General features: G+C 60.4%; 7 protein-coding genes across 7 annotated transcripts in view; 4 read left to right on the forward strand and 3 right to left on the reverse strand.

The window, feature by feature from the left end:
• SDRG_14971 (hypothetical protein) overlaps nucleotides 1–2,066 on the forward strand; it is a gene marked incomplete at both ends in the record, with an annotated part of 2,875 nt that extends 809 nt beyond the window's left edge. The window contains 2 exons of the mRNA XM_008621133.1: nucleotides 95–1,225; nucleotides 1,258–2,066. Coding sequence (XP_008619355.1) covers nucleotides 95–1,225; nucleotides 1,258–2,066 — 1,940 coding nt within the window. The remainder of the gene's footprint in view (nucleotides 1–94; nucleotides 1,226–1,257) is intronic.
• Nucleotides 2,067–2,413: 347 nt separating this feature from the next.
• SDRG_14972 (hypothetical protein) lies at nucleotides 2,414–3,690 on the reverse strand (the record flags this gene model as incomplete). The annotated part of the gene is made up of 7 exons (XM_008621134.1): nucleotides 2,414–2,595; nucleotides 2,783–3,186; nucleotides 3,233–3,336; nucleotides 3,386–3,424; nucleotides 3,476–3,503; nucleotides 3,554–3,620; nucleotides 3,672–3,690. 7 exons carry the CDS (start codon nucleotides 3,688–3,690, stop codon nucleotides 2,414–2,416), a joined length of 843 nt encoding a protein of 280 aa, XP_008619356.1.
• A 1,909-nt stretch (nucleotides 3,691–5,599) lies between these two features.
• SDRG_14973 (malate synthase A) lies at nucleotides 5,600–7,284 on the forward strand. Its single transcript, XM_008621135.1, has one exon. The coding sequence runs from the start codon at nucleotides 5,606–5,608 to the stop codon at nucleotides 7,190–7,192; it is 1,587 nt and encodes a 528-aa protein (XP_008619357.1). The 5' UTR covers nucleotides 5,600–5,605; the 3' UTR covers nucleotides 7,193–7,284.
• A 94-nt stretch (nucleotides 7,285–7,378) lies between these two features.
• On the reverse strand, nucleotides 7,379–20,854 carry SDRG_14974 (hypothetical protein). Its single transcript, XM_008621136.1, has 5 exons — nucleotides 12,984–20,854; nucleotides 9,682–12,936; nucleotides 8,366–9,628; nucleotides 8,215–8,313; nucleotides 7,379–8,159 (listed from the first exon to the last, which is right to left on the reverse strand). Exons 1-5 carry the CDS (start codon nucleotides 20,829–20,831, stop codon nucleotides 7,455–7,457), a joined length of 13,170 nt encoding a protein of 4,389 aa, XP_008619358.1. The 5' UTR covers nucleotides 20,832–20,854; the 3' UTR covers nucleotides 7,379–7,454.
• A 527-nt stretch (nucleotides 20,855–21,381) lies between these two features.
• Nucleotides 21,382–22,781, forward strand: SDRG_14975 (hypothetical protein). Its single transcript, XM_008621137.1, has 3 exons — nucleotides 21,382–22,008; nucleotides 22,062–22,153; nucleotides 22,210–22,781. Exons 1-3 carry the CDS (start codon nucleotides 21,400–21,402, stop codon nucleotides 22,676–22,678), a joined length of 1,170 nt encoding a protein of 389 aa, XP_008619359.1. The 5' UTR covers nucleotides 21,382–21,399; the 3' UTR covers nucleotides 22,679–22,781.
• SDRG_14976 (hypothetical protein) lies at nucleotides 22,685–24,671 on the reverse strand. Its single transcript, XM_008621138.1, has 7 exons — nucleotides 24,420–24,671; nucleotides 24,309–24,378; nucleotides 23,970–24,260; nucleotides 23,830–23,923; nucleotides 23,630–23,787; nucleotides 22,960–23,584; nucleotides 22,685–22,908 (listed from the first exon to the last, which is right to left on the reverse strand). Exons 1-7 carry the CDS (start codon nucleotides 24,646–24,648, stop codon nucleotides 22,783–22,785), a joined length of 1,593 nt encoding a protein of 530 aa, XP_008619360.1. The 5' UTR covers nucleotides 24,649–24,671; the 3' UTR covers nucleotides 22,685–22,782.
• A 1,373-nt stretch (nucleotides 24,672–26,044) lies between these two features.
• Nucleotides 26,045–27,883, forward strand: SDRG_14977 (hypothetical protein). Its single transcript, XM_008621139.1, has 11 exons — nucleotides 26,045–26,163; nucleotides 26,207–26,286; nucleotides 26,332–26,418; nucleotides 26,458–26,513; nucleotides 26,560–26,622; nucleotides 26,667–26,856; nucleotides 26,902–27,000; nucleotides 27,045–27,169; nucleotides 27,210–27,325; nucleotides 27,372–27,580; nucleotides 27,627–27,883. The coding sequence occupies exons 1-11, from the start codon at nucleotides 26,090–26,092 to the stop codon at nucleotides 27,767–27,769; spliced, it is 1,242 nt and encodes a 413-aa protein (XP_008619361.1). The 5' UTR covers nucleotides 26,045–26,089; the 3' UTR covers nucleotides 27,770–27,883.
• The last annotated feature ends 7 nt before the right edge of the window (nucleotides 27,884–27,890 follow it).

Below are 27,890 nucleotides of genomic sequence, written 5' to 3' on the forward strand. Positions count from 1 at the left end.
CTTTGGCCAACTCACCAATACTTCGTCGACGCGGTGCTGCACCAGCGCGAGCTGTTTGCCGTCGTCACTGGCTACCAGGATGGCGTCTGCCAAGGCGCCGCGACTCGATTCCGCGACTTCCACCACCTTGTCGACTTTGAAGCGACGCAGGGCCAGTACGAGGGCGTCTACTTGCTCGACCCAGGGCTCTTCCGCACCTCGTACCGTGAATGGAACAACCCAGATGCGCCGCCCGATGCTCTCACCACGGAAGAGCTCTACCTCAATTTGCACAACACGCGGGACCCTCGCTTCCCGCTGCACTTGGCGATACTCGAAGGCGATCTGGCGGCGACCACAAGCATCTTGCGCTGCCGCCCCGACCTCGCGTACCAAGAGGCTATCGAAGCTGCGATTCACCACGACCATCTCGACATCGCCACGTACCTCTTGGAGCAGCGGGCGACGCGTGTGCCAGAGCTCAACCGCAACTTTGAAGACGAGTTCCGCGGTCGGCCGTCGCGGCTTCTCGACGACTGGCTGCCTTCTTGCCACTCGACGCTCTACAAGAACGACGTGTCCATTTTGGCGCTACTCTGGGCGCACCGGCAACGCGATTGGGACAGCAACGACGTCGCACGTGCAGCGCTCGGGTTCAACGCGTTTGACGTACTTGGGTTTTTGATTGAGCACCTGCCGACGTCGGCGCTTCATGGCCTCTTTGACGCGGTGGCTGGGCAAGGCCATTTGTCTTTGGTCGAGGCATTGCACGCTCGCGGACTCGACTGCACAACCGAAGCCATGGACAACGCCGCTGCCAACGGCCACCTCGATGTCGTCATCTTCTTACACGAGAAGCGAGCTGAAGGCTGCACGACCGAAGCCATGGACAACGCCGCTGCCAACGGCCACCTCGACGTCGTCATCTTCTTACACGAGAAGAGAAGTGAAGGCTGCACGATGGCAGCGCTCAGTGGAGCGGCAGCCGAAGGACACTTGGGCATTGTCCGATTTCTCGTGGCGCACTGTGACGAGGGCGCGTCGCCTGACGCACTGGACACCGCGGCCGCCAACGGCCATCTAAACGTTGTCATCCATCTGGACGAGCTCGGGCGTCTTGCGTGCTCGCCCGCCGCTGTCAACGAAGCCGCAAAGAACGGGCATCTCGATGTCGTGGACTATCTCTTGACGCTTCGACGCGAAGGCGGAAGCCGAGACAGTGTCGTGCAAGGAGCCCTTGATCACAGTCACATTGAGATCGTCCAGCGTCTTGTCGAGGCGGGCTACCCCTTCCGACCACCAGTGGCGGCATCATGAATGCGATCCGCAAGCCAAATGCCCTGGCCCTCCTGCTGCTCTACGTCGCCCAAGGTGTCGCGCTGCCATCGTCGTGGGCAAACGATGTGCGGGACCATGGCAGCGCCGACGTCGTTGCGTTCTGCTTCCAACACACGCCAGAGACAAACAACGCTGTGGCCCCAGATACCCGGTTCCAGTACTATGGCCTGGATGAAATCCGGACAGCGCTCTCCAACGAAGATTTTGAGTTGGTCTTGGAGCTCTGGACGCGTCAGCCAGAGCTGCGCCACGACTACTTGCTCGAGGTTGTCGTAAGCAACAACCAGTCGCCCAAAGCCCTTACGCTCCTCCTCGAAGCTGGCGTCGGGCAACCACAGAATGTCGCTGTCGAGAACACCCACCGTCGCAGCTTTGAGATGCTGAAGATTCTTCTGCCGTTCTGTCTGCCCCCGAACGACCCGATGGGCAACCTCGTCTTCCTCGTCGAGTGGGTGCATAAGCGGTCCAGCTCCTATACCAAGTCATTCCTGCTGCTACTGAAGGCTGAGATGATCGCTCAAGCGACGGCGGCCAACTGCCGCTACATTCACGCCGGCACCGAGATCGAGGCGCTCACGGAAGCGCTTCTGGAGCGCGGCGCGACCACGTCGTACCTTCAACCAGAGGTTCGGGGCATGCAGCAACAGGTGCTCTTCAAGTCGGGCATTGCGGACTGGGGCCTCGCGACGCTCTTGGTGCACGTCCTCTCGGTCGACGCAGATACGCTCATGGAGGTGCTCCTTGCGTAGCTCGAAATGGTGACCAATGAGGATCTCAAAGCGCATCTGCAGCACCTACTTGCGGAAGCGGTGACGCCAATGCCCTCGCCGCTGCCAAGGCCGCCTTTGCAGCTGACACGTCCGCGTGGTTGGCTGCATTCAACAGCTAATCGTGCACACTTAGTACCCGTGCTTTCCTTTAGGCTATGCATACAAACATTATTAGGAGTGTATGTTTATATAACACGCAGATGGTCTACACCGACGACTCCAATGCAAAATACCCTATTATTCTTTGCTGGTACTATTGTTGCTGCTGTTCGTCCGGAAAACTAGGGTTAGGTTCATAACTAGGGTTCGGGTTTTAGCAAGTAAATTCAATCGTGTTTTCGTACTAAGTTATTGATCGCTGTGAACTGCGACCGAAGGGACATGTGTTGTGGACTCTGCCACCCGACAAAGTCGAGCACATGCACCTCGAGGTCCGTCGCACTGGTCGCATCTGCCCATGACGCGTCGTCGTCATCGGCATCATCCCCATTCTCATCGTCGTCATCTTCTACTTGGGTTCGAGTACAGTGGGGGGATTGGCTACGGTCACAGACAATGTGTCCACTTTGAAAACGACATACTTTGTCAGACACAACGTACGCGACAGCTTCATTGCGCGGCGGCACTCGAACGATGCGTCGTGGCCGGTACCCTAACCTCCACCTCAGAAATCATTTCAATTTGTGTCAAGCCACCTGAGGGCGGCGCCGGCGGACGCTTGATGAACGTGACGTATTCCATGTGGTCGACGTCGACGCCGTACATGGCGCTCCAGTGCTCGAGCTTGCGCTTGAGTGCGGCGGGCACAGCCGTAATGGCCTGACCCGCGCCGGGCGACAAGAGCATCTCGACGCTCTTGCCGTTGATCGACGAATGCGACTCTTGGCGGCACTTGAGCTTGTTTGCAATGTCGTGGAGCTTGTTGACTTTCTGCACGAGGGGGCTGGCGGACGAGTGTCGCTTGGGAAGCGCCGGGATCGACTTGGGCTTCTCGGGCGCCTTGATAGGCGTCATGTCGAGCGTCCGGCGCGTCGTCGAGGCCGCAAAATCCATCTTGATGGCCTGAAAGTACGACGGATCGTTGAAGAGCATCTTCCACCTGCAGATGTCGGCGATTCCATCTATCCCATTGCGCGAGAATGTACCGTTCGTGGCACTGCCGCCCGCTCTTGTGCGGAAAGTGCGAGCCGATTTCGTTCCAGTTCTTCGTGCCGAGGCCGTACACAAGCGCCAACAGCTTCTTGTCGTCCTACACAATGCTAGCTGGAAGATGCTTCTTACGGCGGTCGCGTTCGCACCTCTGGCGGCCAGTAGCTTTTGCCACTTGTCGCGGCGCTCTACATAGACCGAGTCAATGCTATCCAAGGCTCGCTTGGATCGTCGCCTACGTGTTGCTTCTCATGCTTGGCCATGGTCCTATTTGGTGTCATCATGAGGCGCAGGCCAGAGCAATCGCGTCGTCCGACCTCGCCGTCGTTTTGCGCTCGCTGGGCCCACACACGCCGGGTGGCGGCCAGTTTTCCTTGTCGGCGCCTATCACTGCGCATGTTCGCCGTCCGGTGCTGGACCATCGCGGCCTCGTACCCCGCGCCTGCATGTCCATGGCCACGGCTTCTGCTCGCCGTCGCAACGTCCAAAATGGCACTCCGTCTTTTTATTTTACCCCGTCCATACAAACCCCAAGCTTGGATTTGCGGGCTCGGTGCTGGATACGGGCTCGTTTATCCGAACGATGGCGCGAAATTCAAAATCAGCTGGCCCGTCCCGCCCTTGCGGCGCGACTTGGCGCGCAAGCGGGCTCCTTACACCTTGTAGAAGGCCCAGATGGCTACACGAGTCCATCACGGCCGCTTTGCGGCCTTGGCGGTAAAGGCGGCTGAGACGGAAGCGCCTCGTATCAGGATCCCAGCTGCACTGACTTGATTGAAGTCCATGGCAAGGATGGCTGAAGCCTCCGAGGCCAAGCTTCCAGTGTCCAGACTGCGTGTATCTAAGCGCAGTGCTATCGTTGACGACCTAGGCTTCGACGTGGCAGTCAAATGCAAGCGAGCGTCGGTCGGTCTGGGTCGAGATACCGTATAATCGGGAGGTGCGACGGTAGATCCCACCCTGTATTTGGCGCCGTGCCACCCTGTGGAAGCTTTGTGACGACTGAAGCATCATCGTTCGACGACCATCATCGTCGCTGTTCATGAAGAGTGCGGCATCGAGCCCAAATGTCAACCAAAGCCATGTCTTTCTCCAGTGTAGCACTAAGACCCTAGTCATTTGGGTACGACGCTCGATGTCTGTCTGTCGATCAGTGTGCTACGACTGGTATCTTGAACCACGTGAGCGACCGAACATTGCAGGCAACTGGAGGCAAGGAGACCCAATGTAAAGCTGCTGGCGTCGTGCTGCAAAGCGCCGTCCGAATTGAATCGAAACTAATTGGACGTTCAAGGAGGCCATCAACTTACGTCCCGCGGTCAATGCACCTTGGAAGCGGACCAGGAAATCATGTGGGACCGCATTGAGCAACGCGGCTACGGTGCGCGCTTAGCCACCGTGCGCGTTGGTGTTATGGCAAACTTTGTGCATTCGCGTTGGTGGCACTGACACTGAGCGAGTTTGCTTCCCACAAGAGTCGAGCAGCACCAATACCGGAAGCCATGGCGCGGCACCGTGGCGGGAGATGTGCTCGATCGCCGCCGCCGGATCGGCGTCTTTGACCAGATCCCTTCAATGGTAGATACCGAATCGTGGAAATTGCACCGCGATTGCTCGGACAGCAATGGAAAATTGCTTTCTCAACGCACTGGAGAGAGGCAACCGAAAGCCTCGCAGCTGGGACAAGTGCGCAACTGCGGGAGTTCGAGATGCTCTAGAGAGGGTCGGACCAAAGGTAGCACAAAAGGCCGTTGCCAAGTCCACGATGCGTCCCTGGGCGTCTTGTCAAAATGTTGTGCTGGGCGCAATCGTGGGCTCAAACATTGCGAGTGCGTAGCACTGGTCAAAAACAGAACGACCCTCACAATACGAGCAATTGAACAGGATCGCAGACCGGTACTGCCCAAAATAGTAGCGTTTACCTGTGTTTAGTGACCACGCAAACGTCCTTCCGACCTTGCCAGAGCGAGCAAGCACAGCCCAGAAGCCCACGGATGTCGACGACAAGAGGGAGGATGACGCCGCGATGTCGCCTTCTTGGAGGGTACACAGCCTTGGGCGCCCGATCCCCTGCTTCGTTGATGTTCGGACGTATATTTCCGTTAGAAAAACGGCAATTTCAGCCCCTTCACACATTGCTTGCATGAACGCTCAGCGCAGTGCGTCGACATGGACGCGCTAAAGGGGCCATTTGAAGTTGTACGCTCTTGGTAGCCCCACAGCTTTTCCTATGCCGCGGGTGCGATCGTCCGAGCACGCGAGATAGCAGTCGGAGTAGTGGAAATATACGCTATGTAGTGTTTCGTATGCAGAAAAACGGGAATTTGATCATCGTGGGGCCGGAAGATTTATTTTCGGATTTCCTCACAATGACGCAAGCCCACATCCGCATCCTCGGCGCGCAGCCGGCCGAGTACGCCGAGATCTTGTCGCCGGACGCGCTGCGCTTCGTGGCGTACCTCCATGAGGCCTTCGAGGGCCGGCGCCAGGCGCTGCTGCAGGCGCGCGTCCAGCGCCAGAAAGAGCTCGACGCCGGCGTCTTCCCGAGCTTCTTGCCCGAGACCAAGTACATTCGCGAGAGCGAGTGGAAGGTCGCGTCGATTCCCAAGGACCTTGAAGACCGCCGCGTCGAGATCACGGGCCCCGTGGACCGCAAGATGGTCATCAACGGCCTCAACTCGGGCGCCAAGTGCTACATGGCGGACCTCGAGGACTCGTCGTCGCCGACGTGGGCGACGATCGTGTCGGGCCAAATCAACCTGCGCGACGCGGTCCGCCGCACGATCTCGTACGACCACCCGACGACGGGCAAGAAGTATACGCTCAACGCGACGACGGCGACGCTCCTTGTGCGCCCGCGCGGGTGGCATCTCGACGAAGCGCACGTCACGATCCACGGCCAAGTCGTCTCGGGCTCGCTCTTTGACTTTGGCTTGTACTTTTTCCACAACGTCCACGAGCTCCGCCTCCGCGGGTCGGCGCCGTACTTTTACCTCCCCAAGCTCGAGTCGCACCTCGAGGCGCGGCTCTGGAACGACGTGTTTGTGGCAGCGCAAAAGTACCTTGCGGTGCCCGTGGGCACGATCCGCGCGACGGTCCTCATCGAGACGCTCCTTGCCGGCTACGAGATGGACGAGATCCTCTTTGAGCTCAAGGAGCACTCGAGCGGCCTCAACTGCGGGCGCTGGGACTACATCTTTTCGTTCATCAAGAAGCTGCGCAACCACAAGGCGTTTGTGCTGCCGGACCGCGCCGCCGTGGGCATGACGACGCCCTTCATGGCCTCGTACGTCCAGCTGCTCATCCACACGTGCCACCGCCGCGGCGCGCACGCGATGGGCGGCATGGCCGCGCAGATTCCGGTCAAGAACGACCCGGCGCTCAACGACAAGTTTATGGCCGCCGTCCGCGACGACAAGCTCCGCGAAGCCAAGGCGGGCCACGACGGCACGTGGGTCGCGCACCCGGGGCTTGTCAAGATCGCGATGGACGTCTTCAACGAGGTCATGCCGACGCCGCATCAGATCGCCAAAGTGCAAGCACCGTCGTCGCCCGTGACAGCGGCCGACCTCATTGCCGTACCGACGGGCCCGATCACGACCGCAGGCCTCGAAGAAAACGTCGACGTCGCGCTCGTCTACACGGAGGCGTGGCTGCGCGGCAACGGCTGCATCCCGCTGCACAACAAGATGGAAGACGCGGCGACGGCCGAGATCTCCCGCGCCCAAGTGTGGCAGTGGCTCCGCCATGGCATGGCCACCGAGGACAAGGCGCTTGTCACGAAAGCGCGCGTGCTCGCCATTTTGGCCACGTGCACGGCGACCCGGGGCGCCGCCGCGCCTGCCGGCCACAAGTACCAGCTCGCGCACGACGTGCTCTTGACGGCGCTCGCGGGCGACGTGTTTGACGAATTCTTGACGCTGCCGTGCTACCCCCACGTCGTCTCACTCGCGTAAACAGCAAAGAACTGACGTCGCTTCTAACTATCCAACTGGATATATACTCTATCGCACAGGGTTGGAGTCGGTATCCAACGCCTTCAGCTACGTGGTGGCCTTGGTCGTATGTGGCGGCACCGCTGCTGTCCGTTGTCATTCCTCAACAGATAGATCAACAGATAGATAGATACGTAGATAGATAGATGGATAGATGGATAGATATATCCGAAATGATGCAAAGCCATGTATTATAGATAGATAGATGTACACAAGCACACGATTAGAGCCACGGAAACCACGTCGGGTAGATCTGCGAGAGCGCCTCCGTGTTGGTGGCTGACGCGATGAGCTCTTGGACCGCGGTGGGCGCCGACGGCGTCATTTGGCGCGCGGGTTTCGGTGCGAGCGCCGCAATGCGGTCGGTGACGACCTTGACGTTGGCGTCGACGCGCTGCTTGACTTGGTTCTCGGCCATCATGCGGCGGTGCGTCTCGGCGTGCGTGTGCTCGAGGCGGCTCTTGGTCTTGCTCGTATGCCACGAGAGGAGGTCGTCGCGGAAGAAGAGGCTGAGCTGGTTGCTCGTGATCTTCTCGTGGCCGTCGCTGAGCAGCGCCTGCGCGACCGCCGCGATCGCAATCGTGAACGGCCCCTCGACGCCGTTGGAGGTCAGGAACGCCTGCAAGTTGCGCGTGAGGCGGAAGGGCATGACGCAGCTGGCCTCGACAATGCCGCTCGCCGCGTAATTCGGGCGCAACTCGCAGCTGAGGACGCGGCCGGTCGCACGCGAGAAGACCGTCTTGTGCGGCGTGCGCTCGCCGACGTGCAGAATGTGCGTCAGGAACGACGTGAGCGCCAAGTGCGCCGTAAACACCGACCGAAACTGGAAGAGGTCGTCGTAGTGGGGCACGGTCCGGTGCAGATACTTGGCCAAAAGGTGCTCCGACACGTGCTGGTCGCAAATCTCGTTGTAAATCGCGAGCTTCATCTACGAGTGGAGATGTCATCGTGAGACATCCCATGCGATATGTCATGCCACGTACGTTGGCCATGTTTTCTTCCACTTGGCTGATCTTGCGGCGGTAGAGCTCGACGGGAAAGTCCGGGTCCTTCTTCTGCAGCGCACACTCGAGCTCGTAGACCTAGCATATATGGTACATGAGAATCAGGTGGCATCACGATGGGTACGAGTACCTCGCCCAGCGACACGTGGTCGACATTGTCTTCCATCAAGCGGACGCGCGGCGTGAGCGGGATGACCTTGGGGATGTGAAACACGAGGTGGCGCTGCTTGGTTTCCTTGTGCCGCAGCAAGAGCCGGTTCATGAGCAAGTGCATCTGCATCATGCGCTCGTCGCAGCGCGTAATGTACGTCATCGCATACTGCACCAAGAACGAGTAGTGCTTGCCGTTGTTGCCGCCGAGCGTCACGCGCCGCTGCGTGTACCCGTTGCGCAGCAGCACGTCGGTAGTCGAGTCGAAGTACGCAAGCCGCGCGTGGAGCTCCTTGATGGGCTCGGCGTTGGTGAGGTACTGCCCCGGAATCTCGACCGCGGTTTGCCGCAGCTCGGCGAGGTGCCGGCTGCTGTGCTCGAGGAACACCTTGTCGGCGTTGCGCTTGCCGTACCGCTTGACGCGCAGCTGCAAGAGGTGTTTCCACAGCTTGAGGCGGTCCATGACGTCCGAGAGCGTGCTCGTCGCGCCGTCGACGTCCTTGGTCTCGTCGTCGTCGACGTCGGGCAGCATAAAGTTGGTTTCGAACGGGCCCTTGAACTCTGCCACGAACGCGAGGTGCTTCTCGCTCTTTTGGTGCGGCTGCAGAATGAAGAATTTGTTGCAGACGCGGCTGAGCGTGTCGCGGAGCATCTTGGGCACGGCCTCGTGCTTGGCAAAGCTCGGCAGCTGGTAGCACTTGAGCAAGAGTGCGTGCACGGCCGTCAAGAGCTCCTCCTCGGGCTCGGGGCGGAAGCGGACAATCATCTCTTCGAGGACGCACTCCATCTCGAACGCGAGCCCGTCGTGCGACCGCCGGAGAAAGTTGAGCAGATCTTCCGTGTACTGGAGCGGACTCACGTCCGCCTTGAGCAGCTCGCCGCCCGCGACCTTTTCGAGCCACGCGTCGAGCGTCAGCACGGGCGTCGCGGGACCAAAGAAGGACGGCGTCGCCCGGCTCGCGCCGACAAGGCCCGGGATCTCGGCCACGTGTTCGTGCGCCATAGGCACAGCGACCACATGACCCGATTTCGTGCGAAAGTACACCACGTCGCCGGTACTGGCGTTGAAGCCCGTTGCTTTCGGGGTCGTGGCGGTCGAAGCGAGCGGCGTTGGCGGCGCTGAAGCCAGCAGCTTGTCCTTGTCCATCGAGAGGAGCTCGCGGTTTTCGAGAAAGAACGCGCGCATCGTGTAGTACAGCGCTTGCGGAAACTTGGCCGAGAGCCCGCGCAAGAGATTGCGAATCTAGTCGATTTGGTTTTCAGCGCCACAGACAATAGAGAGCAAACTATTCATACCTGCGGCGCTTCGGGCCGGCAGAGCGACATGAGCAGCTGCGGGATCCACACGATCCAGATCCAGATCGGAAGCTGCTTGCCGTGGGCCTCAAACGCTTGAATGAGCACGCCTTTTTCGTTGTCCATGCTGAGCAGCCAGAGCACGCGCGCGAGGTACAAACGCGCCGAGGATGACCGGTGGTGCACGGCCTGGAGGTAGCACGCAATCGTCTGCGCGGCAAAGTCGAGGTCCTTGCGCTCCGTGAAGAGCGCGTCGCAATATTGGCCCCAGCTCAGCCAGCCCTTGCCGTAGCTGTCGCAGAGCTGCAGACTGTGCGAGAAGGCCATGTTGGCGTCGCTCTTATCGCCGAGCGCGTCGAGAAAGAGACCTTTGAGCCGGAAGAGCTCGGCTTTTTGGCGCGCGTCGAAGTAGTCCAGGTTGGTGTTGTTGAGGAGACTCAACCCGCCCTTAAACTCCTTGGTCGTCTCGTAGCAAATGCTCACTTGCTCGCGCAGCTTGGAGAACGCGTCCTGGACGTCCATGGCCGGAATCGTATAGAGCGTCGAGAGCGCATGCAAACACACGTCGGGCAGCTGCTGCTTGCGCGCCGTGTGCGCCATCTTGACGATCGACCACGGCGAGTCATGCAAACACGCGAGCAGCTGCGCGTCGCTCCAGCTGAACGTCGTCTTGATGACGGCAAACATGTGGGACCGCCACGTGAGAATGTCGTCCCAGAGCAAAATCGGTTCGTGCTTGTTGGGCAGCCGCTCACGCCACGTATTGATGCTCGGCTTGAGGTTCGGGAGCGTGTGCGCGGCGCTCGCCGCCTTGATCTCGGCCATCATCGCGATCGACTCCTTGGCTTCGACAAACTGCTGAAAGAGGTGCAGCAGCGGAATGTGCGCGTTCGAGAGGAGCCGGGGCAGACCTTGCCACTGGTGCAACGCCATGTCGACCATCTGCGAACTCAAACTGTCCATCTGCGGCTTCTTGTCGCCGTCGAGGATCGCAATGTAGAGCTTCTTGAGCCGCACGGACGGCGACCCGGCCTCGGACGCAGCCTGGATCGACGACGCATGCAAGAGTTGCTTGGCGGTCGTCCAGTCGCCGCGCTTCCAGCAGCAGTCGAGCAAGAGCTCTTGGTTCTGCGTCGCCTTGGCAAAGTCGTGCAGCAGCGGCCATTGGCAGAGGTGGTTGACGCAGCTCACCCACTGCGTCTCGAGCACCTTGAGCTCAAACGCACTCGACTCGATCTTGAGCTGCTTCGACGTCTGCGACAGCGCCTGAAAATACACGTCCTGGGCCTCGTGCAAATAGCCTTGCGCCTGCAAATGCAGCGCCATGCGCGTCTCGGGCTTGATGCACGCCTGCACGTTGAGACCGACCTGCCAGTCGAGCTCGTGCAGCTCCGCGTAGATGCCGTGGAGCACATCGACCCAGCGCTCGCGGTCTTCAAGCAGCGTCGTCGGACTCAATACCATGTACTCGGCGATGCGGCACACCTGGCCCCACACGTTGTACGTGTTCGCAAGGTATAAGAGCAGCTCGGCCGTAAACACGGGCATCGGGTACGCCAGAGCAATGCCATCCATGAGCGTCTGCACCACGTTGTGGCGCCGCGCGGTCGCCAGCGGCAGTCGGAGCTCGCGCCGATGGTAGCGCATCGAGAGCAGCCGCAAGAGGTTCTGCGTCGGGCCCATGAGGTCCATCGGGTTGAGAAGCGTCCACGCCTGCGGAAACACCGACGCCCACAGCGCGTTCGCCATGTCCAAGTCCACATGCACGAGGCTGCAGAGCGGCGAGAGCAAGTCGTTGCTGCTGCACTCGCGCCAGCTGGCAAGCACCACGAGGTGGTCGGCCCAGAGCGGCATCGCCACAAGCGCTGCGTTGGCCGCGTCGCCCGTGGTCAGCGCCGGCAGCGGCGCGCCGGTTGTCGCGATCGGCGCTGTCACCGAGACGCTCGTCAAGAGCAACTTGACCGCGACGACGGGCCAGAACCGGGTACCGCACGCCTGCCAGTCGTGCTCGAGGATGTACTTGAGCTTGGACGTCGTCGAGTCGCCACTGGCCTTGGCAAAGTGCGCAAAGAACTGCCGCCGGAGCGCCACGTCGCTCGCGAGAAGGCCCGTCGTCGCCGCGCCGTGGACGCTGGCGTACAGCGGGTTCGTATCGGACGTCGCGCAGATGCTGAGCACGAGGTCGTGGTACTCGGCCAAGAGCGGCTGCGCCGAGATCTCGTGGAGGCGGTCAAATGTCGCCATCTTACTCAAGAGCGCGACCTTGTCCTTGATCGTAAACACCGACGACGCGTCGTCCTTGACCATCTTGGCCACGATTTTGGTGATGCTCAAGAGCAGCGGAATGTGGCTCGAGTGCTCGAGGCAGTGCGACATGAGGTGCACAAACATGCGCGCGAGCTCGCTCGACTCGAACGTGCACAGCGCGAGGAGCTTGAAGCACGAAATGAGCATGTCCATGTACACCTTCCGGCCCGCAATTGTCGACGCAGGGACGCCGATCGGGCGCTTCGACTTGGGCAAGACCGGCGTCGCCTTTGTAGATTTCGCATCTTTCGGGCTATTGACGGCCGCCGCTGCCTTCTTCTTCTTCGCAGCGTTCCCACCCGCTTCGTCCTTGGTCTTCTTGGTCCGCACCGTGTTGTTGACCGTCAGCGACGACCGACCGGTCGCGAGCTGCGCGTACTCGTGCGCAATCGCGAGGCTCGGCGTCGCCATGACGCGGTCCTTTGCATGCGCGCCCGCCGAGACACCGACGTCCGTCCCGCCGATCGAGCCTTCGAGCGAAGACGCCGGCTTGGCGATCGAAACGACGTGCTGCAGATGCTCCTTTGTGAGGCGCTGCGCAAGCTTGATGAGCGACGGTGCAAACAAATCGATGAACTTTGTCGACGCCGGCGCCAACTCACTGAGGAGCTTGAGCATGTACGCGCCGGGACTGCTCAGCCGCGCCGACGCGGCCGATGCGCTTGGCGAGTTGGCAAACAGCTGCCGCATGCGCGCGGCTTCATGGTTGATCATCGGGTTGAGCGCGCTCTGACTCGACGTCGCCGGCGACGACAAGAGCGCCGCGTCCGGCGTCGGCGGCTTGGCCTTGCTCGTGCTCGGGCTGCTGATATTCGTCGTTGGCGTCGACAGCGGCGCGTCACTCGGCACGGCCGCGGCCTTGAGCAAGCGTTCGTTCAAAATATCCCGCAGCCACGTGTAAAATTTACACGCGACGAGCTGCGGCGGCGCCTTCTCTGGCGGGTACAACTAGAGGCCCATCATCAGGGCTCCGAGCAACACAAAGAACTATGTACCTCGATCATATGCTTGAGGTACTGCGTCAGTTGATGCTGCACGTCGTTGTGCTGGCGGTCAAAGCACGGCTCGAGCAGCTTCATGATGCGCGGCGCGTACTGCACCACGTACGGGACCGGTCGGTTCGACTGCGCGATGACCTGCGGCGAGATGAGCGTGTTCAAAATGCCCAGAACCGCGTTCAGGATCGCGAGCGACGCCAGCGGCGCCGACTTGTGCACGCTCAGAAACGACGGCATCGACGTTGCCGGCGCGTCCGATGGCGGCGGCGCCTTTGCGTGCAGAATGATCACCTCGGCCGTCACCGCAATGAGCTTGTCAAAGTACGAGAACCGGATCGACGCCGACGGCCAGAGGTGCAGCGCGCGGTGAAAGAGCTCGCCGCACGTTTTCGAGAGCCGGTTCGTCTCTTGCTTGTCGGCGCACGCGAGTGCAAAGCGGAATGCAAAGTTGACGATGAGGTCCGTCATGGCGCCCGTGAGCTCAAAGTCGTCTTCGTTCAAGAGCACGGCTTCGGCTTCGGTCGTCGTCTCGGTCGGCGCGCCCGGCACAAACGTCTCGCCCACCTTTTGACGCTTGTCACTGCTGCCGTCACTCGTAGCCGCCTCCGCGTCGGACGCCGCGCGTTTTTTCGACGCCGGCGCCTTGTCCGAGACGCGCTGGCGCCGCGTGAGCTCCCACGCAATCACCAGGTCGACGACCGAGACCGCGAGCCGCCGGTTGTCCTGCGTGCTGCTCGGCGGAATCGCGAGCCGGTTGAGTGAGTTGACCATCAGCGGGATAAACTGCCCGCGGAACGGGTAAAAGAGCGACGGCTGGCGCACGACGAGGTACCAAATGTGCACCAACTGCTGCAAAATGTGCCCTTCTTCGAACGCAATCTTCTTGGTCCACTTGATCGCCTTGATAAACTCGTGGGGCGGGAGCCGCGTCGGCAGCGCCGGCAGCAAAATGTCAAACGCTTTGCGCACGAGGAAGCGCGAGTCGAGCTCGTACGTCCGGAGGAGCGCCACGTACACTTGCAGCACAATCTTCGGCGGCGTGTCGTACACGGAAATGAACCGACACACGTTCACGTAGGCCCAGAGCTTGGACGTGAGGTCTTGTGCTTTGAGATGGTTCCACGCAAACTTGATCACTTCTTTTCGGTGGTCCGTCACGTACCGGCTCATGTGCTGGATCAATAGCGTGCCGAGCTTGAGCAGCTCGATGCGCAGCGCCTGGAACGTGTCTTGCGGGTAGTCCTTGCTCGCGAGGATCTCCCGGAGCATGAGCATGACAGCGTCCGGGTCCATCACGTCGGCGTTGTTCGTGTTCGGGTCGTCAAACGACGTGTGCAGTAGCGGCATGATGAGCAGCTGGATCGCATGCACCTTGAGCTCTTCGGTCGCGGCTTGGTCGCGCAGCATGCCGAGGAAGAGGTGAACAATCGCGCGTTTGTGGGACGGTGCGTACTTCGCGGCCACTTCGTCGCGGTAGAACGCTCGGAGAAACGTAAAGTCAAACGACGTCGGATGCAAAAACACGGGCAGCAGATCCAAGAGCACTTGCACGTCGTCGGGCTTGGCGCGACAGTACTGGATGAGCACCTTGACGAGCAGCTTCGACTCGAGATGGTACCGGATCGGCAGTCGGTCTTGTGCCTGGAGCCGCTGGACGCGCGTCGGCGACTTCCACAGCTTTTGAATGCACTCGACCATCCCGTTGGACGCGGATGCGAGCCAGTGCGGCTCAAGCTTGCACAGCGAGCGCACGAGCCGGAGGCCTTGGTAGTGCAATTCGAGGGCTTCGAGCTGCGGCTTGGTCGCGTACTGCGCACTGACGCTGCTTGGCACGGGGCTGCTCATGCTGCTGCTCGGCGAGACGAGCGCGGGCGACGCCGAGAGCTGCCGCGCCATCTTGGCCTGCGCCTGCTGCTTGGCCACCTGCACGTACTGCGACTGGGCTTGCTTGGCGCGCTCCTGCGCGTCCGCGAGCTTGAGCCCTTGGGCCTTGGCCGTCGCGAGGGCTTGTGCGTGCACCTTTTGCGCGTTCACTTGGATCTGCGCCTGGAGCTGCGCCTGCTGCGTCGTCATCGCGCTCGGCAGACTCATTGGCATGGGCGGCATCTGCAAATGCTTGGCAATGTAGTCCTTCATCACCTGCTGCGCGCGCGCCTGCGCCTGGACGAGCGAGAGACCTTGGGCCTGCGCCGCCGCGAGCGTCTGCGCATGGAGCTTCTGTGCCGTCGCCTGGATCTGCACCTGCGTCGGGCTCTTCATCACGGGCGCGGCCTTCGCGAGAAACGCGGCGCGAGCCAATTTTCCTTTTTGCTCGGCCGCCGACGCCGAGAGGCCTTGGGCGTTCGCCGCCGCAATCGCTTGCGACGCTGCTTTGGCCGCCTGCACCTGAATCTGCGCCTGGAGCTTGACGTCGTCGTCGACTTCTGGGGCGGGCGACGGCACCGGCGACTTGAGCGCGTGGGCAAACGTGGCAGCGATGATCGCGTCCGTGCCCGCGTCCGACGTCAAAACCGCGCGCAGTGGCGATGCCATTGGGAGCTTGACGAGCTGCTGGAAGAGCGCCGAGTACGTCGACTCGACGAGCCGGTCGCGCGTCAAGAAGAACGTGACCGCCTGCGCCGCGTACCGGTTTAAGAAGCGCACCAACGGCACACGGTACGGCGAGCTGAGCTTCCCAAAGCTGCCATACTTGGGCAAGACGCCCTCGAGCTCCACAACGCACGAAACAAGCGGCTCTAGGAACGTGTCGGACGGCGGCAGCAAATGAAACAAGTCGACGATCGCCGCTGCCACGTTGGGCTCGTCACCGCGCTTCCAGATGCCCGCCTTGATGATGCGGTCGGGGTCGCGCCACTGCCGGAGGTGCTCGAGGAGCTTCTCACCGAGCGTAACGTTGAAGCAGCTGCTCAGGAGACCGAGGAGGCGCCCGAGACCTTCCAGCAGCGGGATCGTGAGCTTGCGGTAGTCGGCGAGGTTCAAAAGCACCGGGCGAAGGCACTGCTGAAGCAGCTCTTTCGGTAGCGACCGCTCGTTCGTGCGCTTGTTCATCAAGATGACATCCGTGAGGGCTTGCTGCGCCACGTCGAGCAGCGCTGTCGGCTGGCCCGTGAGGTACTTGAAGAAGACACCTACAAACCGATTCCGCGCGTCCTGGTGCTGCGTGAGGAGGTCGTCGTTCACGAACGCCGCGCGCAGGAGCTGAATCGCTGCGATGCGCAGCTGGCACATTTGCGAGAGCCCGAACGGGTACTCGGAGCCGCTCAAGTTTTCGCTTAGCGTCGGGAGCGTCGACGCCGGCGACGACGCTTCGGACGTTGGCGACGACGACCCCGACCCGTCTTCCGAGACAAGACTCCAGACTTCTTGGAGAAAGATGAGCAGGTCCTTGTTGAGCGAGAAGAGCGGCGGCGAGAGCGAGAGGCAGTACGCCATGCCATCAATGTACCCGGACCGCGTCCCGAGCGGCAAGAGGCGCAGACTTGTGCCCATGATCTGCTTGGCGAGCACGAGCTGGTACGGCCGGAGCAGCGCCGAGACCGAGCCGCCCGTGCACGTGGCAAACACGTCGACCGCATCTTTTGCAAACTTGCGCACCGACGCGCTCGAGCTCAAGAGCTCCGAGACGAGAAGCAAGAACACCTCCGTGTTGTAGTCCGAGAGCATGGCCACGGGCGCCGCGCCAAGCGAACCGCCGAGGTCCAACGGCGTTGTCTCTTCGATGAGGTCGTCGAGCATGTCAATGTCGTCCAGCTTGGGCACAAACGGCGCGTGGCACTTGTGCAGCAGTGCGAGGAACGTCGCGCCAGCCTCTTCGCTGACACCGGCCGTCACTTCGGACGGGTGGTCGGCGAGGACAAAGAGCAAACTCCGCACGATCCCGAGCTCGTTCTCACGGCACCAGTCGACCGAGAGCCGGCCAATGAGCCGACTCAGGCCGCGCGCGCCGCCGAGTTTGTGGCGCCACGAGCTCTTGTCGTAGCACGCGTGCGTGCAAATGTCGCAAATGCCGTTGAGAAGCGCACCGCTCTGACCGACGTCGTCCTTGTCGCCGCAGACCGCGTCGACAACGTCGAGCACAATGTCCAGCGCTTTGTACCCGACGGCCACCACCTTGTCGTCGGCGTCGGCAAGCACATCAACGAGCACTTCAAAGACGACAAAGGGATCGAGCGCCGCGACCACGTCTTCGTCTAGCAGCGGCAGCCCATAGTACGCCTCACGGTACGTCTCAATGCGCGCTGTGGTCCCCAGCATGCGCCCTGGCGACAAACCGCGCGGTCCCGGAACAATTGAGGCTTTCAGCAGTCCTTGCAGCACGTCCGGATTTGGCAGTGTACGCCGCGACCGCGAGAGGACGACGGTTGTTACGTGCACGCAGACGCTACGCAAGAGAGGCCACGCGTCGCCAGCCAAGTCGACGTCGGCGACGCACTCGCAGAGCGTTCGCAGCACGGTTTTGAGCACGTCTTGCTCGGCGACGACCTTGTCGCGCGACGGCGTCGGGTAGTTGCAGCTCGCCACGACCCCTTCTTCCAGCTCCTTGGCAATTGTGCTTTTGGCCGCATCGTCCGCGCCGGGGGTCGGTGCCGCCACATGCGACAGCGTCGCCAGATCGAGTCCGCTCAGCTGCAACTGTGCGGCCAGCGAATGCTTGAGAAAGGCAAAAGCATCCTTCTTTTGGGCCAAGACCGTCGCGTGGACACGCAAGATCGTGTCGGCTTCGAGCTGCAGCGTTTTTTCGTCCTTCTCGAGCACGAGGTTGGCGCTGCTGTCGTCGTCGTCGGCCGCCGGCGATTCGATGCGTCCGGTCGGCGCCGGCGCCTCGGGCTTGGTCGACGCCGTGCGCTTGGCGTAGTCCCGGAGCAGCACGCAGACACGCGTGACGTGTACGTCGAGCGGCAGACTCAGGAAAGCCTCCTTCTCCCAACGCATGCTGAGCACGAGGCCGTCGAGGTTGCTTCGACGGTGCTCGACCAAGAGCACGTCATTCGTAAACTGCCGGTTGCGGCCGCCGATTTTGCCGAGAATTCGCATCGCGAGCTCGCCATACGGGTACGGCGGCGGGTGCAGATGCGAGTTGAGCGCTTCAATGATCTCGGTCAAGAGGCGGTCTTGGGACGTCATGATTGGGTACAAAAAGTCGGGGTTGAGGTTGTCGACCCAGTACTCGAGCGTCCGGAGCCCGAGGTTTGCGAGCTCGCCTTTCGAGAGCATGGCCGCGACGACCGACTTCATGAGCGACGGCAAGTACTGCAAGAGCGAGCTCAGGCGCGCTGGGATCGTCAAGCAGAGCTCGAGGAGCACGTCTTGCAGCGCCGGCTTTTGGATGTGCGCCTGGAGCCGCATGAGCGCCGACAACAAACCTGGCAGCAGCGGCAGCACTTCCTTGTAAAAGTTCTCAAACTTGACGCCCGAGATCGACCGAAACAGCGCCCGCAGCAAGAGCAAGTAGTTGTCCGGTGCGGTCGTGTGCGTCGCCTTGGTCAAGCACGCCACAATGATCGTCTTGAGGTGTGGAAACAGCGCCGTCTCGTTGGCCTTGAAGAGCGTGACCGAGCCAAACACAATCTTGAAGAGCCGGAGGACAATCGACGCTTCGTGCGGCGGCGCCACGGGCCGAAGCCGCTCAAATACGAGGCTCTCCATCGAGCAAATCTTGTCGTGGCGGTCGAGATCCGGCACGTCGCTCGAGCACGCGACACCGAGCACGTCCATGCGCGTCACGAGGAACGTGAGGAGGATCTCGGCAAACCAGCAGCTCACGTTGGCGTTGGCCAAAAAGTGCTGCGGCACGGTCAAGATCGCGTGGTCCTGCAGAATGCACTCGTAGAGGAGCTTCATGTTGGAGAGGAAGAGGTCCCGGAAGTCCGACGCGTCGAGGACTGTGAACGCGCCCGCAAAGTGGTCGAGCATCTGCTTCTCCTCCGAGACCGAGCTCTCCGAGAGCGTGTACAAAATGAAGCAGCGCAGACCGTTCTGCAGCACTTTGGCAATCAACGCGCGCTCGTCGTCGGTGAGCGGGTACACGTGCGTCGCATCGACCTCGGATGCCGAGGACGACGCGACGCTACCGGCCGCCGTGTCCATGCTCGTCAGGTCCTTCGCATGCGGGTTCCGGTAGTTGGCAGTGCACCAAATGACCGCGCGGATACCCAGAATCATCGTGCGGAGGAGCGACTTGACGTCCCGGAGCGTCGGCTCCTCTTCCGGCAAGCCGACGTACGACTGCTGCATCGTCTCGTACGGCGAGAGGAGGCTCTTGAGCTTGGCGTCGACGTCGGAGAGCACCTCAATCGGCTTGGGCACGAGGTCCGACATTTTGATCTTGTCCATCGCGCCGCCTTCCAGTGGGTCGCCAAGCTTCTCGCTCGTTGCCGACGTCGACGAGAGCGAGAGTACAATTGGCAGCTGGTGCAACGTCGTGCCAAACTTGGTTGCGATCGTGAGCAGGATGCGTGAGAGAATGTTGCGGCCGCGCCAGCCGTCCGCGTCTTCATTCTTGGCGCTAATGTCGACGAGGTTGAGGAGAAGCCGGATCGCGGTCGTCTGGATCGGCACGGGCAGCGTCGGGTCATGGATGCGCTTGCCGTAAAACGCCACAATCTTGCTCACTTGGGGCAGCGTGAGCATGTCGCGGACGTGGTGCACCATGTCGGCGAGCGTCGAGTACGCCAACGGCCGAATCTGGTAGTACGCGCAGCGTCCTTTCCCGATCAGCACGTCGTCGTCGAGGAGGAGCTCGAGCTGACCGTAAAAACCCCGGCGAAAATCCGTCGAGAGGATGTGGCGCGCGGCGACAAACACGTCTTTTCGGAGGACGAACGCGTCTTTCGGGCACGCCATGAGCAATTTTACCGTGTTTTCGCAGATGCTGTCCTGGAAGGGCCGCATGAGCAGCGCAAAGCCGCGCAATAAATACGTCACAAACGAAAGCGTCTTGACTTGGCAGTCGAGAAAGTCGACGTACTTGGACGGGTACAACTTGGGCGCGAGCTCCGGACAGCGCAGCGACAAGGTCGACATCATGAGCGGCACGAGGATCGGGATGTAGTTCTCAATGTAGTTGGGGTAGCACTGGAAGAGCAGCATGATGATCAGAGGAAACTCGGCCATGGTCTTGAACGACTCGCTGCCTTGGCACAAGACGACGACGACGTCGCTGTTACTGTCGTGGGCCGTGCTCGTCGACGGTGCGGTCGTCGTCGGCGTGGCGCTACTGCCCGACTCGTCGTCCTTGGTCTCCTCCGTGTCGTCGGCACCCATCGGATCGTCCTTGGTCGCGCTTGTCGCGTCGGTGACGGCCAGCTTGGTCGTCTCGATAATCGATGGTGTCGTCGCCGGTGGCGTGGTCCCGATCGGCGCCAACGGCGGCTCCGGTGGGCCCGAGAACTGCTTCTTCATGATGAGCTGAATGTTCTTGTACATCTTCTGGCTCTGCTCCAGGAACGGTTGTACTTCATTCTTGAGGCCTGGCCGGTAATTGCGGTGCAAGTCAAAGATGGTCTTGAGCGCAATGAGGCAGTTGTCGACGTTGTCGACCGTGAGCACCTCCATGAGCAGATGCAAGAGGCGACTCGCGTACGGCTTGAGCGCTTCGTTGTACGGCAGTCGGTTCAGGATCTGCAGCGTGAGCTTCCGACACTTGTTCTTGTCGTTGTTGGTAAACTGCGGCGGGACCTGCGTGCGCAGCATCATCTGGAAGACCGGGAAGAGCGCTTCGAGGATCCGCGGCAGCTGCGGCGTGAGGAAGACGTCCGCGTGCTTGTAGAGCTCCGAGAGCTCCTTCAGCCGCGCGCCCACGTCGAGGCTCAGGAGGCCCCGGCGGATGGTCTCGAGGTTGTTCATGCCACGCCCAAACTTTGGCGAACTTGGGCCTCAATTCACCTCCCTTATTCCCGCACCATCGTATCCGGAAATTGGAAAAAGGCGCGAATGCCGATTTCAAGCACCCTTATTCGCGGCATGTGCCTAGGATCTAGTGGTTCCCATCGCGTCAACTCGCACGGTCGCCACGCACCTCGAAAGCGCCCACGGTACCGCATGCACGACTTACCACCTCGTCCCATTCGTCTATAAACCACCGGTTTTCAACAAGGTCTTGCTGCTGCACCTCCCAATCTCTGGTCGCATAGATGTCCTCCCGCTGCCTAATTCAACAGCACTTCGAATCAAGGTCGCAATACTCAAGTCCCGAGCGCAATATTATTGTACCAAGACCTGCGAATGGTATGCAGCTGCTTAAGAACGGCTATTGCAAAGCTGTTCATGCGGCCGAGCAAGCAAACAGCATCACATTAGAATCCGGATTTCACCGTTGGGCGTAGATTCGGCATTAAATGCCACATTTAAGACGACGGAATTGCCGAATGTAATGGGCAAGGATTCCGGATAACGGTGGCCATTTCGCACCAAGATGTCGGCCGCGCTCGGACGGCTGGCGTGCCAGCGCAACTCGTTCTTGAAGGAGCTCGCGACGACTGTTGTCTCGTGCGTCCGCGCGCCCAAGCTCAAAGACACCTTCAACGTCGTCTGCGCGGACAGCGTCATCTTCCCGGAGGGCGGCGGCCAGCCCGGCGATCTCGGCGCTCTGCAGCTGCAAGGCGCGACCTTTGCCGTGACCAAGGCCTTTCCCGAGAACGGCCACTGCGTGCTGCAGACGAGCCATGAGTTTCAGGCCGGTGACAGCGTGCTCATGACGCTGGACTGGCCCCGCCGCCACGACCACATGCAGCAGCACTCGGCGCAGCACCTCATCTCGGCGATCGCCGAGACGACGCTGGGCGTCGACACGACCACGTGGTCGCTCGGCCTCGTGCGCTGCAACGTCGAGTTCAACTCGACGTCGCTGACCTCTGCGCAGCTCGACGCGCTTGAGGCGGCCGTCAACGACGCGATTGCCGCCGCCCGTCCGGTCTCGACACATTACAAGGACGAGACCTCGGACGTCCGCATCGTCGTCATGGACCAGCTCGATAGCAACCCGTGCTGTGGCACGCACGTTCAGCACACGGGCCAGCTCCAGGTAGAGCCACCTTGGTCTACGAGGACGGCGCGTCTCAGCCTCCGAACTTGTAGTGCGTCAAGTTTCTCTACTCGGAGGTGGCGCGTGGCTGCACGCGCGTCTGGTTCGTCGCGGGCAACCGCGTCTTCAAGGAGTTTACGACCATGTACATACATCGCTTTGAACATCGTATGCAGATGCGCGAACTTCGGCCGCGTGTAGGTTTGAACGCGAACGCGCCGCGACAAAGCTGTGGAGCTGTGCGCCCGAAGAGCACAACGAGCGTCTCGCTAAGCTTCTCCAGGCGCAGTCGGCCGCTGCGAAAGAGCAAAAGGCGCTGCGGCTCGAACTCGCGCACCTCGTTGCGCAGCAGCTTCTTGCGTCGTCGGCCAACGACTCGTATGCGATGCTGCACCGCGACGACGCCGACGCTGCGTTCCTCCAAGCTATCTCGCTGGCGTTCACGACATCCTCGCCCAAGGTCCTTCTGCTCACGTCGGGCAACCCCAAGAGCGGCGAGGGTGCCATGGTGCTTGCTGGTCCCGAAGCCTTTGTGGCAGCCGAGGCCAAGACGGTCGCGGGCCTCCTGGACGGCAAGGGCGGCGGTCGCAAGGGGCTCTTCCAGGGCAAGGTCAAGAACGTCGGCAATCTCGACGCTGTCCGCGCGCACTTGGCGACCCTGCACCTCTGAGGCAAATTCCGCGTGATACATACACTAGTATTTCTTTAGTCGTCGTAGAAAGAGAAGTAGTTGCGTGTAAACAAGCTCGTGGAGCGGTTCGACGGCGAGGCCATCTATTCGCACGCAAGCTTCGAGTCAAAGCTACTGAGCGTGATCGCAAACGCTTGTAGCGGGCAGAGCGGAGCGCGAAAGTCCATCGTGAAGAGCTCCTTGCCCACACGGCCAAACTGCAAAATGACCTAATCATCCACCGAACATAAAACACCGAGTCGACCGACTTGGAGGACTACCGTCTCTTGGTCTTCGGGCGTCACGAGCTGGAAGTTCTTGACCGACGCCATCGTGACGCGGCCGTTGAAGTTGAGCACGTATGCACCGACCTGGTCGTTCCACCGCGGTGGCTTGTTGATGAGATACGTGAGGTTCGTATGGTCCTGCTCCTTGCACTTGTTGACCATCTCGTCCTCCTTCGTCACGGGGCGCCACACCACGCGCGTGCCATCCTCGCGCACTCTGGGCACACACACCTTCATCTTGCGCGGCCCGCGGTGCCCGAGCACGTTCTTGGCGTAGACCGCAATGCCGAGTTCTTGGCGAATGCCCGCGGGGTTGACCGTCAGCGTGTGCTGGTCCGCGCTCTTGGGGTTCATCCCGTTGTCGTAAATGACAAACTCGGTGCCGATAAAGTTGGCGCGGAGCTTGCCGAGAAAGTTCTCGCTGCCCTTGCGCGCGAGGTCGCCAAGCTGCATCGAGATGAGGTAGTTGCTCGTGCGGTTGTTCGGACGCTTCTTGGCCGTCAAGAGGAACCGGTCGCCGTCCTTGAGGTACAAACAGTACTCGGGGAACATCTTGTTGGAGCCTGACCGGTTGCGCTCAATGTAGCACTCGACCACGTCGCAGGCCTTGGGCACCGGTCTATGCATATTTAGTGTGAGTCGATGCGAGAGATTGAAAATGTACCGCATGAGGAAGGCCTTCATGTCGAGGAGGTCGAGCTTGCCCTTCTTGACGACCGGCTTCTTCGGGTTGCCTTTGTCCGGGTCGAACGTGCTCACGGCGCCGTCGTCGTTGGCTTCGTCCTCGGACGACAAGTCGGGCGAGCTCGATCGGTCCCGGCCCTGCGCACGAGAATGAGTAGGAAAACATGTGTGGGTGAATACCTTCTTGGCCTTGGTGGCCTTGCCGCTTTCGACCCACGTGTCGCTGTTGCCTTTGGTGCGCTCGCGCTCCGGGTAGCCATCGCCGCTACGAGACCTAAGTACCTTGAGACGATGTCGCGCAAATAGCAACGAGATCGTACCCGCGCTTGTTCATCGGTGGTCGGCGGTCGTAGTCGGCGTCGTCGTCGCCATCGTCGTCGCTGTCGCCGGCGCGTGGCTTGCGCCGCTCCTTCTCCGCGGGTCGGCTCTTTCGGCGATCGTCTTCGGGGCTTTCATCGCGCCACGAGCGGTTGGCCTTCTTGGGCGTCGATCGGCGCCGGGCGCTGCTGTCATCGTCGTCCTCGTCCTCGTCGTCGCGCGCAAACCGCGCGGGCGCCGCCTTCTTTCCGGCCGCGCGGTCGTCGATAAAGTCGTCGTCACGACCAAAGCGACTACAATCCTGGATCTTAGAGGCGACGCTTGCGCTTCAAGCTACGTACGAGGGCTTCTCGTCAATGTCCATCGAGCGCGGGGTCGAGAATTGCCGGGCGCCGGTCGTGCGCACGACGCCTACCCGCGCCGTGAGCCTTGGCCGCATGTAGTGCGAGTACCTCCGCTCATGCGCTCCTGCATCTTCTTCTTGTGCAAATCGCGCTGCTGCTGGATGACGTTGGAGCGGCTGCCCGCGGGGCCGCCAATCTCCTCGATCTCGTCGTCGTCGAGCATGTTGGGGTGGGGCTCGCGCGAGATGCTGAGGCGGCTGTCGACGTCCTTGGCGAGGTCGCGCTCGCGCTGCTTCCCGCGGCCGTCGTCCTCGAACGAGTTCTCTTGCATGAACATGGCTGCTCTTGTGGCAATCACACGTTTTCGGTTCTCTGTCGTTTCGGCCCACAGCCGACGGGGGTTACAGACACACTATTCATAGCATCACACACCATTTACGCCCACTCGGTGTCAGCCACGTACAATGGCAATCGGCGCGCGCAGTGTGGACGCAAAGGCATCTACGAGAACTCTTGTGTCTCTGTCTCCAGCGGTTGCTAGTGACGCACTGGTAGGAGCACCATCGCGGTGCCACGGAAGGCGGGAAACGATCGCACACTATTTTCAGTTTCCAAAAACAAGATCCGCCAAGGAACAGCTCGTGGAACGCCTGGCCTGGGAAGTCGTCAACGGCAGTCCTTGGGCTCAAGTCGGCGACGGTGGCCCATTCCAGCTGCCACGTAGGCAGTGTCATTTTTACTAATTTAATCTTTAGGAGAATAATTTACCATGGGCCAAAGGGATCGAGTCGTCGACGCGGGTGCAGCAGCAAAGGTCCATGTCCGCACGTCACATGCGAAGAGCCGTAGAGATAGCAAGTGAGCTTCTGACGTACTGACAGCCTTTCTCTTGGCCTACTAGCAGACTCGTATATCGAGCAGCCGATCCGACGGGATCTCCAGTGATCTTGGTTTGATTGCACACAGGTTTATGGCAGCTTGTTGTGGGCATCGTTAGCGCAATGGAGGCGTTGTTAAAGTCACTCCAACCAGTGCCGCCGCTTCGCAATGTTAGTTGTGGTCGTTACGACCGGGGACTCGCGCCGCAATCGCCTGCCGTTCCAACTAAGTGGATTCGTGCTCTTGGATGCCGTACCTTCCACTTTGCCGCGACCAGCGGAACCATCGTACTTGGCGACGGCCACTTCCAGTGCTTGGATCTAAACATGTTTATGCTAGAGGTGTGGAATGCACGACGCTAGTAGTAGTAGAGGCTATACCTGCTCTTGAGTCCACGCCGAGCGCACGGTCTTTTGTCCGGGCGGTGGCGCACTGTCCGTTTAAGCTCCAATTGAAAAATGAGCAGCGGGGCATTGCTTTGAAAAGCAGCGATGCAACAGCAGTGCGCGGCTGCTACGTCAATGTATCAATATGCCGGTAAAAGTGGTCATTTTCCGGATATCTGGGTCCAGCATGTGCTGGTCCGGAGAAATCCCGGTCGCGCATGGTGATGTTCTGGCTAAAAACACGCCACAATCAGAGAGTCAACAAGGCGTTGTTGTAGGCGATGGCTGCTCTTGCCATGCATGGCGTATAATTTTATACGCGTGGTTGCCGTATGTTTGATGTGCTGAAGGCCAAAGCGCGAGCGCTATGCAGGCGGCTAACTGTGCCAGGGATACCATGTGGTTTGGCCCGGTCGCGTTGCAGGCGGGAAAGTTGCGTGAAAATAGAGTATAGTGTTGACAAGCGACCTTTTTTGCTCTTTGCACTCGGACAGCGTCAACGTCAACGCGAGGATGATCCAGGCCATCTTCTACAGCGAGTTTGACAACATTGCGGGGCCGCAGATCGTGTACCAGGCGCCGGCCAAGTACGTTCGATGGCATCGCTGCATCTCACGTCTCTTATTATAGCGCGCTGAGCAACGAGGTCTTTGACAGCGTCTCGGGCTACATCATCATCGACAAGGCGCTCTGCGGCAAGATCATCACAGGTCCGCCTTCGTCTTGACGCCGAGCTCAATCTACCTGCTGCGTAGTCTGCCCGCAGGACATCAAGATCGTGGGCTATCCCGTGTGCATCGAAGACGACAAGTACCACCGCAACGCCCTCCTCTTCAACATTGGTCCGTCCGCATCGAAGTGTCGTCGCTCATGGCTCGTAGGGTTTGTCTTCCAGCGCTCGATGGACTCGACGCCATACAAGCCCATCCTGCGCAAGGTACATGCGACATGATGTTCGCAGTCGCTCAACCTACAATGACTAGCTCGGGTCGCTCATGGAAAGCATGGAGAAGGAGAATGGCTTCCTCTCGCGCGAAGCGAGCAAGGTACATGGTCACCTTGTCGCACGCTACTGACCACTGTGGTCTAGGCGACGCTTGCCACGATCTTGCCGGCGATCCTGCATGATCTCACACACTTTAGCGAGTGCACGATCCCAATCGACACCGCCAACATCATCAACCTCAAGCTCTTTCCCAAGCTCTCGACGCCGCCCAACGTCCACGACCACGAAGTACCCGTCGCGATCCGCAATCTCAAGACGCTGCTGCAAAACAGCGGTACAAAGCTTTGCACTGGTGGTTTCGTACTCTCATGGCAAGTAGCCGAGTGGGACTTGGCGCTGCAGAAGATCGTCCCGTACATTGACGGCGTCAACTACGTCAAGCGCATCGCTGTCATCGCCGAAGTCGAGCTCTCGATCGGTACACTATATACGTGCGCATACGTCTGATGCGACTCTGTCCAGTCAAGAACTGCATGCGCCAGCTCATGTACTATGGCTGCATCACCATGATCGACATCTTCCTCCACTCCAACATCTACGCGACGACCGACAAGATTTCAAGCCTCGTCGAAGACGTCAACTTGCAAGTACGTGCCGGCAAGCCATCACTGTCTAAGTCGGCGGTAGCGTGCGTGCGTCGCGTACGTGGCCAAGGACGAAGACACGCCGCCGCTCTTCCCGACAGTCTTCTCCATCTACTGCGCACTGCAGCCGAGCGTGCCCGTGAGCCAGCTCTGGAACACGTACGTCCTTGAGCTTACTCGAGTACTAAGGCAGCAAGACGCGCAGGTATCAAAAGTCACTGGTGCACATCGACGTCCGGCGGCTCGTGACGTTTGGGCTCATCCATGGTTTCCTCCGGCGCATTCATCGATACCCGATCTCGATTGACCGCAGCCAGCGCCAAAACATGGCGCTCTCGTCGTCGCCGTCGTCCATCACGGTCGCGGGCAGCGCGCTCAACCAGCAGCAGCGAATCAAGACAACGCCGCCCCAAAGTAGGTCACCTCGATGGACTGGATCTTATATCGCTCGAACCATTAGCTGGGCTTCAAAACAAGGACAAGGTCAAGCGAATGATGAACGGCGAGCACCATACGGACGAGATCTGCTGTGCCAACATGCTGCGCTACTCGGACCTCGAGGCCATCCTCGCGGCCGAGCCCCACTGCATTGTCAACAAGTGAGCCAAGATCGGGTTCAATCAGGATAAAAACACGCCTCTTGAGATGTTATCGAGGACAATGTGGCGGCGCGAGTATCGGTTGATGGGCTTACAATGCGCGCATGCGACATCGATGACATAGG

The sequence above is a fragment of the Saprolegnia diclina genome (assembly GCF_000281045.1).
Source record: "Saprolegnia diclina VS20 unplaced genomic scaffold supercont1.82, whole genome shotgun sequence".
Lineage (NCBI taxonomy): Eukaryota > Oomycota > Saprolegniomycetes > Saprolegniales > Saprolegniaceae > Saprolegnia > Saprolegnia diclina.

Bases quoted from the DNA above. Each gene is read 5' to 3' on its own strand.
- SDRG_14973 (XM_008621135.1), top strand. From the start codon at position 5,606: ATGACGCAAGCCCACATCCGCATCCTCGGCGCGCAGCCGGCCGAGTAC.
- SDRG_14974 (XM_008621136.1), bottom strand. From the start codon at position 20,831: ATGAACAACCTCGAGACCATCCGCCGGGGCCTCCTGAGCCTCGACGTG. The intron at 9,629-9,681 runs GTATGAATAGTT...CAAATCGACTAG, and splicing joins GCCGGCCCGAAGCGCCGCAG to ATTCGCAATCTCTTGCGCGG. The intron at 8,160-8,214 runs GTACGTGGCATG...CTCCACTCGTAG, and splicing joins TGGAAGAAAACATGGCCAAC to ATGAAGCTCGCGATTTACAA.
- SDRG_14975 (XM_008621137.1), top strand. From the start codon at position 21,400: ATGTCGGCCGCGCTCGGACGGCTGGCGTGCCAGCGCAACTCGTTCTTG. The intron at 22,009-22,061 runs GTAGAGCCACCT...CCGAACTTGTAG, and splicing joins AGCACACGGGCCAGCTCCAG to TGCGTCAAGTTTCTCTACTC. The intron at 22,154-22,209 runs GTACATACATCG...GGCCGCGTGTAG, and splicing joins TTCAAGGAGTTTACGACCAT to GTTTGAACGCGAACGCGCCG.
- SDRG_14976 (XM_008621138.1), bottom strand. From the start codon at position 24,648: ATGTTCATGCAAGAGAACTCGTTCGAGGACGACGGCCGCGGGAAGCAG. The intron at 24,261-24,308 runs GTACGTAGCTTG...CCAGGATTGTAG, and splicing joins GACATTGACGAGAAGCCCTC to TCGCTTTGGTCGTGACGACG. The intron at 23,924-23,969 runs GTACGATCTCGT...CAAGGTACTTAG, and splicing joins CCACCGATGAACAAGCGCGG to GTCTCGTAGCGGCGATGGCT.
- SDRG_14977 (XM_008621139.1), top strand. From the start codon at position 26,090: ATGATCCAGGCCATCTTCTACAGCGAGTTTGACAACATTGCGGGGCCG. The intron at 27,001-27,044 runs GTACACTATATA...GACTCTGTCCAG, and splicing joins CGAAGTCGAGCTCTCGATCG to TCAAGAACTGCATGCGCCAG. The intron at 27,326-27,371 runs GTACGTCCTTGA...CAAGACGCGCAG, and splicing joins GTGAGCCAGCTCTGGAACAC to GTATCAAAAGTCACTGGTGC.